Genomic DNA, 14,945 nt, shown 5'->3' with positions numbered 1-14,945 from the left:
GGTTTCTGGACTATAGACACCGAAACGCTTGTAATTAAAATCTAGGTGTGTCGTAGAACTCTTTCTAAATTATCCAAACCGTCCTGGCGAAATTGTTTAGTAAAATGTGAAATAGATTCCCGCTATTTGTGAGATTACTAGCTATATCATATCAATTTATTTGCGTTTTTTACATCACAATAATGGCTTCCTTTCATATTTCATTAGGTTAGGAAGCACCAAGTTATTTTGAAATATTATACTTTCTTAACCATTCCAAAACATTTATACAGACCATACAAGACTGAAGTATGATCTTTTATACCATTCTATTCTAATTCCAATTCTATTTGCCCAATCAGGCGCGTACGCAGGGGGGGGGGGGTGTTTGGGGGTTAAACCCCCCCTCCCCCTTGGGTATTTTCATGTGTATAAACCCCCCTAAAAAAAAATTAAAAAAATTATTCCCATGGCTGACCTAAAAAAAGGCGACCTTACCCCCCCCCCCCCCCCCCCCCCCAACGGAGCAAAATGTCAAATTTTCAAATTTGATATCTACTTATCTAAATTATTCCTACCCTTACCAAGTTTCGTAATCTTATAGAAGTATGTGATTTATCCTGATTCATATTTTTTGAGAATGTGACATATTAACGCTTTCATCTAAAAGTATACAACAAAGGCCCTGATTCAGCCAGTCCACCTTTCATTCTTGAATTACAAAAAAACAAATATATAAATCCGAGAAATTACAAGGAGTATGAATAAATCAGTTGTTAACTGTAGTGTACTATAGTGTATAATGTTAGGCTTTATTTTGTGTATTTGTGAAGCTGGAGTTTTCCCTTTCTACATGTTTAAATATTGGGCTGTGTGAGAAATTTTTGAAAAATATATCCTCTTCATCACATTTCTTATTAACAGTGCAATTGATCCATGAATGCTATGAGGTAGGATATATCATCATTTTCTACTTGAAGCCTTTGTAATATTCTATTGTACTGTCTCATAAATACCTTCTTAATGCAAGATTGTACATGTCAAACTGAAATTCACCATGAACTTTGTACTTACAATGTAGGATGATTTAAGCAGTGATGGTTGTACATGTATATTACAATATCAAACAACTGTAATGTTAAGGAAAATAATGTAATGAATTGTGATCAATGCTGTGATCAATTGTTAGGTATGTCAGTCAGAAGTGACATTTTTCAGAAGATGATTTATATTGGAATTTCGGTACCGAGTATATTTTTTATTGTACCATGCTAGTGAATAGATGTGAGTATTTATGCAATTTTATGTAAAATTTTGAAATTTTCTTTTAGTCATGAATCGACTAAGATTTCATGAAGGCTTCTTTTTAAAAAAATGTCTTTTTTAACTAACAGAACTATGTGTTTTCATATTGAAAGCACATTTTACTTATCGTAAGATACTTCTTATCATGTTCATGTCAAAACTATTACTCAAAATTCCTATTGTAAATGTTACATTATTGCTCTTTGCATTTTTGCAATATGATATGTTTTATATATTGTATACTTCTTTCATACGAGAAACATTTTGATAAACATAGCTCCTTGTACGCTTTTTTGTCCTGCATACGTATGTTTAAAGTGCCATTACGTCTTCTCCTTCTACCTATATCTACTTTAGAGTAATGATCAACTCCATCTACAAGCTCTTTAGCTCCGTCTCTTTCAGTTTTATTATTATTGTTATCATCATTACTTCCTTTTCCTCACCCTTTTTTTGATTTCCTTTCTTGTCTCCCTTTTATTCATGAGAAAACAAATGCATTTATTTATACTATGTGATACAAAGAATTGCATCAAGCAGAGAGTTAATTTTTCCTTGAGAAAAAGTGGAACAATGTTTCTCAGTTCTAATTTAGCCGAAACTGTGAATGTAAGTTTCACATTCTGAAATTTCTTCTAATGACATTCTTAAAAGTTTTATTGATTTCTTTAAAGTATATATCCAGTATATGATGATTTTCATTGTATGTGTTTGTCAAAATTGAGTGAGTGCTTGAAATTTGTAAATAAAAGATATTCTTTCCTATAATATAAATGTTTTCTCAATCGTCTATGAGCACAGTTGCACGTGAAGAGATTAAGAACAGTTATTTGTTGATCATGAGTAGCAAGGAGCTATGAATCTATAAAAAAAAAAATCACTCTATTTAATACAGTAAGAGTGAAATTAGCTTCAATTCAAACCAGAAATTTTAAACAAAAAGTTGCAAAGGAAATGATGGTTATTACTTGACTTTTTTCTGAACTCGGGCGTTCCTGTTTTCTTGTGGTGTGTGTGTGTGGGTAGGTGTGTGTGCGTGTGTAATGCATATGTAATGCGTGTGTAGGGGGTGGTTAGGGGGAAATATGCCACCAGTATGACTAAGCGACAATGTTTAAACCCTTTGGTGAGACTGTTAAAATCTCATCCTTTTATTTTGCCGCCATTCTCTCTCTTCTTTGCCGACATCGAATAGAGATTTCAAGACAGCATTGTGAATTGTGGGCGATTATTGCCTACACAGTGAGGGATACCGCTTCCGAGACAGGGAGAGAGAGAGAGAGAGAGAGAGAGAGAGAGAGAGAGAGAGAGAGAGAGAGAGAGAGTTTGGTAACATTTAAGGTTTGAAACAATACCGCAGTAATACCACATTTAAATCATCCTTATTATCTTGTGAAATATAACATGTTTCGCAAGTTTGTCTTCATTTATTCTAGCCACAAACGCATTTAACCCTAACCGTAAATTCTGATTATTGCTTGATTTATGCTGCTAGACGATGACTACGATAGAGCGCATAATACGATGCTAATTCCAACTAATTTGCAACACGGATCACCGTGATGCTGCAATCAGTCCCCCTACTCCGAAGTTGATCAATACCATAATTCTACCTATAAACCCCTCATTACAACCGCTCTTATCTGATTCCTATTTTCCCGTCGTCACCGTGTGTAGCCATCAGCATCCTCAATGCCGGCATCTTTTTTTCCAATTTCATCCCGTAATTTGTGACATCGTCGGTTTCTCGAAATGAGCCTTAGATTGTGATAGAACTTCTCTCATCAGATATAAGAGGTGATTTTAAGATTGGGCTAATCCTTTTATCCCCTCATTTCCATTCTAATTACTCCGAGTCGTCCGTGAAAATGCTGAAAAATTGTATTACAGATGTATTATTTCGTGAAGCAATTTGGCGAATTATTGGGTGTGAAGGGGGGGGGGGGGTGGGGGTGGCCGAAAGATGGGAGCAAACCATTTGAACTCGATTGATCGTTGAACAATCGTGTTTGACCCTTTATCACGATCACCACGATTACCACGAACGAATGCCGAGAAAGTGATGAAAATGAAAACTGGAGGTAAACGTAACGAAGCGATTAATCGACGGGAAAGGCGCTGCTTTTTGTAAAGATGGGGGTAACTTGGTGTGAATTTGTGTTCACTGTTTTCATTTTTTTTTTATTTAGGTGTCTTTTTTTTAATTTGTTTATTTTTACTCTCTTTTTTGACATTTTGTTTTGTAGTGACAATGTCGTCTGGCAACCAAAAATATACAAAATAACATAGGCCTATATAATATACAAACAGACCACTTCGCTGCCGAGTATGTCGTGGCGGTTGCCAGAATACTGGTAATTTGACAATTCTTTGATGAGGAGCTGCATCCCCCTACCCCACTCCCACCTCTTAAGCAAATGGGAACAACGTAATTGGCCTGCAATGTATACCGTTTAGCTGGACAAACAAGAACCATAGAAAACCATATAGGCTTTCTTGGTTGACCATCGTCCATTATTCTTTTGGAGCAATCAAGATGATTTAAGGTTACAACACCGGGTTGATTTACCGCCATGCTTTTCTTTTCCAATTATCATATTCATTCAATCATTAAGTACGCGATATTGTCAATGTGTCACTTCTCTATCTCGTGGAAGTCCAAAGAAGCTGTTTCATGCCAACGTTTTAACACCATATCCTTTTACTCCCTCGAGAAGAAGTCATTAATCAGCTATGAGATAGCCGAAGTTTAAGCCCTCTTCGTCTATACCAGCGCTGTCCACATTGCCGAGGTTTTCAAATGCCACAAAAAGCATCCAGGGGTGCAGAGACATAGATATCAAAGTGCGAACCTAGTCCCTCATCTTGTTAGCTGCGCACAACACACATCAGAACATTGATGTTATCGTATCAATTAGCGCGAAATAGCCCTGCATGGTGACAATGTGCAAGTGTTAGAGACTGTTCTCCCTTTGTCACTTTCCACTTTCTTCTTGCTCTATCATCAGCTCCAGAATATGACACCGCTTTTTACTTTCAGGGTTGAAATGTTATCATGGTCGTATTATACGTGAACTTGAATGCATAATTTATAATCGGAGGGGGGATCTTTCCCGCGGTCTATACGTTGAGGGATTATCGGGTATCTTACCCAGCTATCGTGTATTATCTGATATATAATCTCTACCCTTAAAATGACTCTGTAATATTCTCTTTTATGTTCCTACAAAACTTGAACACTTTGTCGAGTACCGCCGTTGCATATCATTTTCAGACTACTCATTACCAAGACAAGCTTATTTGCTTGTAATTCCTAATTGAGTTTCACCGCAATGCGCAAGTGGGATGCGAGATGTCTTATTTTCATCCTTTTTCTCTCTTTTTTTGGCGGGAATATCGCGACTGATGTCTGGAGGAAAGTATCGTTGCATCTAAAGAGAACGAGGATAAACATCTGACTGCTATGCTTTTTTCTTCTTTGATAATGTTCTAGCCTTTGATTTTTAGGTTTATGATGTTGGTGTATTCGATTTCATTACAAGTTTGTTCTGCATATCTCAACAATCATGGGCAACATTTTTGCTAATGTAACGATCGACTTACTCTTTTGTAATGATGTCGTACGTGTAACATTATTGTTTGATCCATCATCAAACGTCGTTTTGACCACGAGTTTTAATGTTACATGTTAAAGGGAGCCATTTAAAAAATAAATCTATTCAGTTAAAGGAGTTTGAATGAATTTACATGAGTAAATATGTAATGTATCTATTTAGTATTATACGGCTCATTTTAATTCTAATGATGAACTGGTCTGTAACAAGTCCATTTAAACATTCATGCTTTCAATTCTTGTAAATATGCCAGCGATAGCAGACAAATAAAAGAAACAAAATGGTCAAAAGTTTGACATAAATTGGACTCATAATAAGAGAATTATGCGTGTGTGTATTATGAAATCACTACAGCTATACGAATCTTAAATTGGCAATTTTGTCAGTGGATCGTGACGTAGTCATGTACAACTCTCCTATTTGTGGTGTACGTACAAAGATGTCCATAATTTCTGTTTTTCTTCCAATACCTTATCCCTTTGGGCGATACTCAAAATATATTATTGATAGCATGTTTTTATAGGTCCTCTAAAGAGTATATGGTCCCCCCCTCTCTCTCTCTCTCTCTCTCTCTCTCTCTCTCTCTCTCTTCTGTAACTTTGGGGACGTTTTTCGACTTGTAATGTTTGTCAGATAGTTTTATTCATGGTTTTACTTTGGGAGAAGGTTCCTTTCTTTTCCATATATTCACAGGGGCGAAGACAAATTATCACTCTTACAGGTCCGAGGGAAACGCCGCGAACTCAACTTCCAACATCTATAGACCGCCACCAACAGTCTGATATTCCAAGACATTCTCTGAAAGATAGAATTGCCCGTAATGTCACGTGACTTTGTTTCAGAAGACTTCTTTTCATGTATTCAGAATACTTGATATGAATATAAATAAATAGAAATAGAGTACATGGAAGAAATCAATTATGTAGATGAAATGAATTAAGTGCTTTAGGAAATCTGACAAACATAACATTATGAATTTATCTGATGGCTAAAAATGCTTTCTCATTAATGGGATATTAACCATATTGATCCTCTTTTCTAGAGCACGTTTTACTTATTCATTCTGTATACATTAGTAATACATATTTAGACGTTGGAAAGCTGGAATGACGTGCATGCATAATTCATTCATTGAACATTGAAAAGGAAATCGGAGGGAGTGCCTAAAAAACTTTCACTATAATATGTAACTGTGTTTTGGATAACGAATGTTGGTATTGGTGGTGGTGGTGACGTTGTTCCTGGTGATTATGGTTGTATAATGCTGAATATATTGATACGAATTCCGATAAGTATTACAAGGACGTAGCTAAATTATGAAAGCAATATGCAAACGATTCATGTCTTTAAAAAAAAAGCTATTACATTCTTTGCTACAAAATGCACCAAGCACCATTAAACCAATACAACAGTCATAATAATCTTTATCTGATCATTATACAGAATCTAAAAATCCATTTGATTATAGTGACAACGGATTACCCATCTTGCGCTCCTTTTGAGCACAAAACTACTGTGTGCCCGAGTGATGATACTCTAAGAGGGAGAGAATCGACATGAGCACTTCTCACTCGAACAACAAGAAACATCTTCGGTATCAGTGAAACTGCAAACAGCTACCAAAATCATTAAGAAGAACCGAATTGATTCTAGTGGCAAAAATATTCTCCTCCTTACACCACTTTAGAGCACAATATTGGTGTTTGAGTGTTGAGACTAAGAAGAAACGGAAGAGATGAGCACTTCTCACTCAAACAAGAAGTGTCATCTTTGGAATCGGCGGAGACCTTGACCATGGCATGTTTCGAGGACGTCTATTAGTAAGATATCACAATCATGATGGCGCAGATAGTGTCCCCCTCGAGATGCGACGTGATAGGTGATCTCTGCTCTTGCTCCTATAGCTCGTCGCTGCATAATGATCACATTAACTTGTTTGTGATCAGATCCATGCTGAGTTTCGGAGAGAAAAGCGAGACGCTAGGTAGATTTATTTCTTAAATGATTGTTGCAAATGACCATGTGTTCACAGGGTCACGAAATGTATACATTTAAGGAATGCAAATAATGTCATCGGTCTATAATATTTCGCTTATAATTATATTCAAATTAAATTTGTTCAGATAGCGTCACCGTCGGGGGTAAACGAGAGAAGGGTACTCTCTATTCCCCCTCCTCCGTCCCGACCGCATTCTCTCTCTCCCTCCACCTCTCTTGTTCCTCGGCTGTCGCTGCATTAATAATCATAGAAATGGATTCAATAAGCAAACGACACTGTATTTCGACTTTAAAAACAACGAGATTGTTGCAAATGGCAAGTTATGTTCAGAGGGTGACGAAAGGTGACGAATATTGAAAATCTTAGGAAACGGCATGTCTTTCTTGAACTGGCTGAGACACTGCCCCCCCCCCCCCCCCGAACAGGATTGTCTACTATTCTCTCGCTCCTCGTCACTGCATAAAAATCACATTTGGCTGATATTTATAGTAAATGCAATAAGGTTTTGCTGTACAGTATAAACTATTTAGACTTGCTCCAAAATGGTCTACTGTGTCCAGTGGTGACGAAATTGATTAATTAAGAAAACGAAATGTTTTGTTCAATATGTATCAAACTAGCTCATACCGTCACCCGATGTTCTTTTGACTTCTCTGTTGTTGATGAATATAAATCATTGTCTTAGATTTAGAAAAATTAGTGACAAGCCGTAAACAGGCAAAATGAATTTGACCTTGAAAACATAATTGTTGCAAATGATCTATTGTTATTTGAGTGTGACGAAAATTGATATTATGAGAAATTGAAATGTTTTTTTTATAAAAATCATATCAACTAGCTCAGATACCGTCCACCAGGCCAAGTGTTATATCCACCCTCTCCCCCCTCCCCAACACTCGTCGCTGCATGATATTTAGTTGAGATTTAGAAAGAAACGGTGTAACTTAAATTGTAAACTTTGGAACATGTTGAACACAATATGATTGTTACACTTAACTTATACAGGGTTACGAAAATTGATATTTTGGTTTATGAAATTACACACTAAAAATGAGAGAGGAATGGGGGGGGGGGTTAAGAAAGGGCAAGGACAAAGTGTGTTGATCATATTTTATGTGAAGATGGTGTAAATGATCTGACAGAAAATGCTTATCGGAAGAAAAAATGAACGGAATTAATCATGTTAATTGATCTTGCATCCTCCGTTTTATAATCCAATTAACAGTTTTCATCACAGTGCGCTTTTGCTGCATTAATGCTCTCATAATTCCTGAGAAGCATTCAGACTTCCTCTTCTTTCTCCGGGGTTCTTCATTCCATGCGACATCGATGTGATAAATCTCTTTACCTTCTGTTCCTTTCTCGATCTAGGAGGGTGACGAATTAAGAAGCAAAAACTGGTAAACCGATTGCGGTGCTTCCGTGCTTGCGTATGTCACTTCATATATCGGCGATGACTTGATTATAAACGTGAACTTGTGGATGTTATAATAGTTCGAGGTTCAGACGATCAGGGCCTAAGCATGATCTATTTGGATGGGTAGACTTGTGAACGAACACGAGCTCAAATTGCATTGGCATTTCAAAGAGAATATGTACTGTTTTCACTGTGGAAGATTTGAAGAAAACTTCAGTTGTTGGATGATATTTGTACTTTTCTAAATTAAAAAAAACATACCTTTTAACCCGATCATTAGCAGGGCTGGTGAATTTCGGTTTAAAATGAAAGTGTGCACCAAAGAAAAATATATCATGATATGAATATATTGTATTGTAAATATACAATAATTCATATAAGAATGGAATATACTGTCATTCTAACTGGGAGACTTAATGAAAATTTTGCAACCGAGTGACGTAATCGAGTGATGAAAATGTTGACAACTAACGTGTACGCAACACCTAAGTGTAAACGGGAACCATCAACCTTGAAACTTAATTTTAGAAATTGTATGAAAAAAATACACTTCTATTTTTTTTCTCTCAATGAATTCACAGTTTTTTAAACAATGATCTGCATTGAATGTTTACTAAAATTATGATAATCATTGTATAATGCTCTCAAAACATGTAGAGCCTGTGTTATATATTGCTGGTAACTTCTTGGTTATATATGTGAAAACTAGAGTCGGTCGGGAATAACACGTCACTCATACAAACGAGACCAACCAAAGACCCACAATGGACCGGACAAAAATCACATAACCCCCAAATGGCTAGGAGGTCGGGTTGTAGTCTGATTTGAGTTGCTTTCGTGTGTTTAATGATATCTTTGTCACACCGCCAAACTGCCTGCAGAACGACCCCAAACCGACCTATTTAATGACATGCCTCGTAATGTATTTTTGTTATAGGTATGTTGTCAGTCTCGTGTCGGTCTCGTTCGTGTGGCTAAGGTATGATGTTTAAGTTGATAGCATAACGAAAGGGCATTCAAAAGGGGGGAACCTGTTACAGTGGACACCTCTACAAAAATACGGGTGGTCAGTTATACCCGCTCTCTTAGATCGGGTCACGACATGCATACGTGGTATCCAAATCTGTTTCTTCAGGAAAGCTAGCCATGATCCATCTATTTATTGGTTCTGATGATACAGGGTTCATGAGTCACTGCATGGAGGTGCTGGGAATCACCTGTTAAGGAATCCACGTCACAAAATGACTCATTTCATGCATCATCCAACCTTTATATTATGTAAACTAAAATGTATCTAGCAAGGCAATGTGATTGCAGGGTGATATAAGTGGGTAGTATTAACAAGCATACATTGGGCTTTCCAACAAACACAATCGTATTGACTTTCGAGAAACCAACTTGAATTAATTTCCAGGACCCTATTGTATTGTTTGTAGAAATAATAATGGTCAGATTGCGAAGCATATCACTCTGATATATTTCAATATATAGGTGACACTTGTTTCTATTCAAATTGCTTTAGGTGGATTTATTGAAAGCCTTAGCGATCCATTTAACAATATTTTTCGATGGGATTATATAATTGAAGAAGGGCTTGCACAGGTAGTGGAGTGGGGTGTGGGCGGACGTGTCACACGATTACACCTCCCCCCTTCCCCATGAATTCACATACCCATCTTTATCAAGCTGATGTGACGTCACTGAAATGATGATACAAAACAAAAATTAAAAAAAGTCTATATCGTGTTGAAGTAGCACCATTATTTTGGTTGTTTATTTGTTCGTGTTTTTTTTATACATGAAACTGTTAACACTCCTTGTTTAAGTTACACACTTATATTTACAATACTCTGACAGGATGAGAAAGAAAACAACATTCCAAGTGAGAATTGCTTCCACTCTTTACAAATATATAATTACGTGGTCAAACTGGCCAGTATGTCTGTACAATAATGGGTTGAGAAATTGTATTGTCTATTTCAATTCTTGGAGATGTGGGGCGCTTCTTCAAGTAAAGCACTTTTTGTTTGTAATTATGACTAGTTTGTGTATAATATGTGGCAACCTGCCATTTTTGTGTTATATTGTTATGCCTACTTTCCATAATCCATCCAAACGATTCATTATCAAGCAATTATATATAGATGGGGAACGTAAGCGGTGAGATACATTAAAAACCATGTCCGTTTGACTTATAAATCTAATTGGAACGCTTAAATTGGAGGTGATAAATCCACAATTTATATATCGATGTGAAATCGAATATCAGCGCTTAACCTTTAGATTGTCTGCATCGTCCCTTTGTGAACCCGTTGTTTGTCTCTTGAAATACTCTCAAACTCTAGATCAGGTGTTCGGTATGGATCTAGGGCATGTTATCGTGTTATAGCATTACGGAATAAGATCTTAAACGTGAGTATCACCCTGCAGCTTTCTAAAACTCTAGTAACCGATGCACAACACCTGCTTGAGAATAAGATAAGGATCTCTAAAGTCCAAGCTACCATATTAACGTCCTCTTTATCTATACTTAAAATCTACCCTTTCTTTGTTCACCAATCCTGTTCCGATACATCAGTGCCATTTTGTTAGAATAATATACAAAACGGTCCCCATTGTATTTTTGGAACAATATTTAGACTCTTTTAGCGCCAATTTGAATACCTAGTATTACTCTTATTATTGTGACGTATGGCCGTTGAATTAGTGAGATTTCATAACATAAGGTACCTTCTGACAAGAAGATTCTGCAGTTGTGCTTTTGACCTACTTTTAAACAACAAACTAAAAAATAATCGAATACAGCGTGAATCTAGAACGAACGTCAGATATGATGTAATAAACTTTGAACTTACATATAATATCATAGGTAAATATTGCACGTTTTCCTGTGGTAAGTGATAAGTATTTGGTGAAATACTTTTCCCTGAAAATTGTCTTTAAATATTCTCTAAATTAATATTTTTAATATGGATGGATGTCGTTATACCGTAAGAAAGAGTAAACAACTAAAACACCAAAAAGGTCGTTCATTAGTGCATAACGTCTGCATAATATGAGAGCAATGTAAATTGGTGTTTTTCTTTCCATAATAGAACATGCACAAGGAAGAAAACGAACCATATTTCAATCTCCATGCAGTTGAACGAGGCTGATTCCAATATTCAAAAGAATTGTTTAAGTGTGTTTTTGCATATAAAAAATCACACAGCTCTTGATACCTTAATTGCTTTTATATCACGGATCTGCACTAATCATTTATATCGACGATGGGTTAATCTGGCACCCCAAAGTGTTGTATAAGTCCATGACAAAAGCATACAATTGTTTTCCTATTTTTCTGCAAATCATCATAATTATGCGACGATAAAATCATATTCAAACGTAAAGTTAGCACATTCTTATTGTATAATCCATATAAGTTCTTGAAAACTGTTGGAAAAAGGAAATGAAGAATATTCTTTTGAGATTAATCAAATTTCTTGTCTGATTATCGGTGATCCACCTGTAGCTTTTAATAAAATCGCAAACGTGAATTATTCATATTCTTTGAACCGAATCAAAATCATTATGATCAAACGGTACGATATAATATTGTGTGACTAATGTTCAAATACAGAATAAGTTTTCTTCTAAGCAGTCTCGTTTACATTGTAAATAGTTGTTTCCTTCTTCGCGTCAAATATTTACTAGAATTTTTTTTAAACGTTCCCATGGCCCTATCTATGCGTACTAAAATCAAACGAATTAAAAAATATCTTAGCTGATTATCTTCCGCCCTGCTCAAACATTTTACCCCGCAATACATACATTATAATGCATAAACGATGTTTAAAAAACAAAAGGACCACTTGACACTAAGTACTTCATATCTTAGCTCTTGAATGAAGAAAAACATAAGCCTTCATATCGTAGCTCTTGAATGAAAAAAAATTAAGCCATGCCTATCTGCTTGTTGTTTTTTGTATGTGCAGGTGCGATGATATATAAAGAAGATGTAGTAAAACTACAGGACTTAGTGGAACGACATTCGTTTGTCACAGCTAACGTACTACACAACACACTTGGAGGAGGGGGAGGGGAGACTGTAGATTGAAACGTCTCATCTCAAAGTGAAAACATGTAATACAAGAATGAAGACGACACATAACTACGATGAAAAGTTTTACGTGATGCTATTTCTCAATGCTGCTAATCCTTCACTGTGTGTCTGTCCTAGAGTTCCTAACGATGGGTTATGAGCGAGAGAGTGGTGATGTTGCGAGGCTTGTCCCATTGGCTCCACCATCCTCGGTCTACACTGCTCTTGCGATCTCACAGCAAATCGGTTCACATGGACCGGAATAGGAACAACCAACTTGGAGTTTCCACCGCCGCTACCACCTCCACCGCCCCCGCCGCTGCCTCCATTCCCTCCACGGTGCCCACCCCCTAGGATAGACGAGTGCGTTTTCAGTCGCTTCCACTTGGCGCGGCGGTTCTGGAACCATATCTTGACCTGGACCTCGCTCAATTGCAGAAAGCGTGCGATGTGTGCGCGTTCGCTCAGCGTCAGATATTTCTTGCCGATGAATTCCTTTTCCAGAGCCAGCAACTGATCGCTCGTGAATGCCGTCCGTCGTCGTCTGCTCTTGTTGCTTCCGTTTGTCCCGTTGCTTAGGTTGTTGGCGTCGCCATTCTCTTTTCCGCCGAGTTCACCCACCGACTTCCTACCGCAGTCTTCGGGTGAGGAAGCTTCGCTGTCGTGAAGAAGATCGTCGTCGTTATCATCAAGACCATCGTGGCCTTCGTGACGATCACTGGGACTCTTGTCTGTCGAAGACAACGAAAGAAAAACATAAAGATTAAGTTTTGTTTTAAATAGATATATTGCAAATGATGACAAAGTGAAAGTCAGAGTAAATGTCAAACCTCTGTCTTCTCTACTTCACAAGCAAGCACATGGAAATGGAAATGGTCAGACTTGACGAAAAGACATAGTGAAGAGAACTGAAAGGGTCTATGAAAGATAAAAAAGGAGAGAAGAGTGAGAGAAAAAAGATAGAACAAGACAGAATATACCAATTGGTCACTAGTTTAAAAAGTAAATAGAAGGTCAACACCAGTTGGACACTATAAAAGAAGGTACAAAAGGAGGTCATGTACATGAGATGGAAGGAAGGTAGAATATGCGACATCGAAAGACCGAGACGAAATATGAGGGATAGAAATGAGAGTGGGAATTAGCGTGTATAGGCTAATCCTCCTTGGGCTTCGTCATTATACTCATCATGAGATCAAAGCAAACCGACCCGCGTCCACCTGTACGTTCATTTAAGCCATACCGTAATGACACTTCAATCTGAAAACTCGGCAATAACTACAGTCCTATTACTCCAAATGCAAAATGATCTACTCAGTATTCCGTTTCGTCCAGTTCAAATCAGTTTTGGTCGGTCGGCCATTTCCCAGCTTTGTTCCCTTGAACATCGTATTTTCTCAGCATAGCACTGGGATAATACCAGTATTAGTGATACGTCTGGTATAAGACCAGTTACCCTAAGCCGCAATATCATACGACCTAAATTACTGGGATTAAGGATCAGAGCATGCGGCTTGTGAGGAATCCCTTCGGCAAGAGCTAGTATATCACACAATCTTAGACGGCCTTTCATGGCAATCTTGTGAGATAGCTTGCATGTCAATACATTCTTGTATTGGATGTTAGGAAGGGGTAAGGAAAATGCTGGAAGATGGCGCCAATTTGGCTAAGCTCATCAAACGAAGTTTGAAGCAGGCAGCCGACATACCACCTGGTAGCATCCATTTCGTTTCTCTGGCTGTCTCTAAGTAATCTCGTTCCATTTTGCAAGGATTTAGTTATCGATTGAGAGAAGGGATTCGATGTGAATTGCAGCAATTTGTTTCGGAACAGATTTACGAGAACCGAACGCAGTATAGTAATTCGCAACGTATGAAAATGGTAATATCGTAAGGAGTTGAATTTCGAGTAGAGGCACGTTCACATCCGAATAACAAGCATCAGTCCTCGATAGAATATACTATTAAACATAGTTTTTTAGTCTCGAGGGCGACTTTCATATTCTCACCAAAACATGATGCTTCTTATATTAAAAAAAAAAAAGAGTTTACTAGAATGTTTTAACATCTTACCTAGATATGAAACAAAATCCTGTGGCCTAGTATTGTGCATTACTGGTAAAACAAATATGTTACAGTAAACTAGCTAAGAATTAGTCCAGTACCTAATTTCATAGTTTGAAATCTGTACTTTGCGTGCCAATGAAGGTCTTCAACATAAAAACTACACACATCTATTAAAATCAGCAAGTGTCTAATAAAGACATGAATTTATAACATTTATTAGACAATTTTGATGCTAGACTATGAATGCTGTACTGATATTCTGACCGTATGTTGTTTGTTTGCTAGAAATTCACAGATTAAAATATATAAAGAAAAATAAATATTGTGATACCACATTCGTGTTGATAGTAATACTAAAAGTGGTGTCAGGAGTGGGGTTCCCCATTCTTTTAATTTTGTACTGATAATGCACGTTATTGCTGCTGCTGCTCCAGTGCACATAATTTTTACCCTATAGGGTTTAGCTCCGACATTCATGGTAAAA

The 14,945-nt window shown here is 37.1% G+C and overlaps 1 protein-coding gene across 1 annotated transcript; it reads right to left on the bottom strand.

The window, feature by feature from the left end:
- Positions 1-10,053: 10,053 nt before the first annotated feature.
- LOC100891357 (homeobox protein unplugged) lies at positions 10,054-14,120 on the bottom strand. The gene is made up of 2 exons (XM_030972991.1): positions 14,104-14,120; positions 10,054-13,239 (listed from the first exon to the last, which is right to left on the bottom strand). Exons 1-2 carry the CDS (start codon positions 14,118-14,120, stop codon positions 12,480-12,482), a joined length of 777 nt encoding a protein of 258 aa, XP_030828851.1. The 3' UTR covers positions 10,054-12,479.
- Between the last annotated feature and the right edge of the window lie 825 nt (positions 14,121-14,945).

The sequence above is a fragment of the Strongylocentrotus purpuratus genome, unplaced genomic scaffold, assembly GCF_000002235.5.
Source record: "Strongylocentrotus purpuratus isolate Spur 01 unplaced genomic scaffold, Spur_5.0 spur5_scaffold_6, whole genome shotgun sequence".
NCBI lineage: Eukaryota > Metazoa > Echinodermata > Echinoidea > Camarodonta > Strongylocentrotidae > Strongylocentrotus > Strongylocentrotus purpuratus.
The sequence above is the reverse complement of the archived record's forward strand: the minus strand, read 5'-3'. Positions and strand labels throughout refer to the sequence as shown.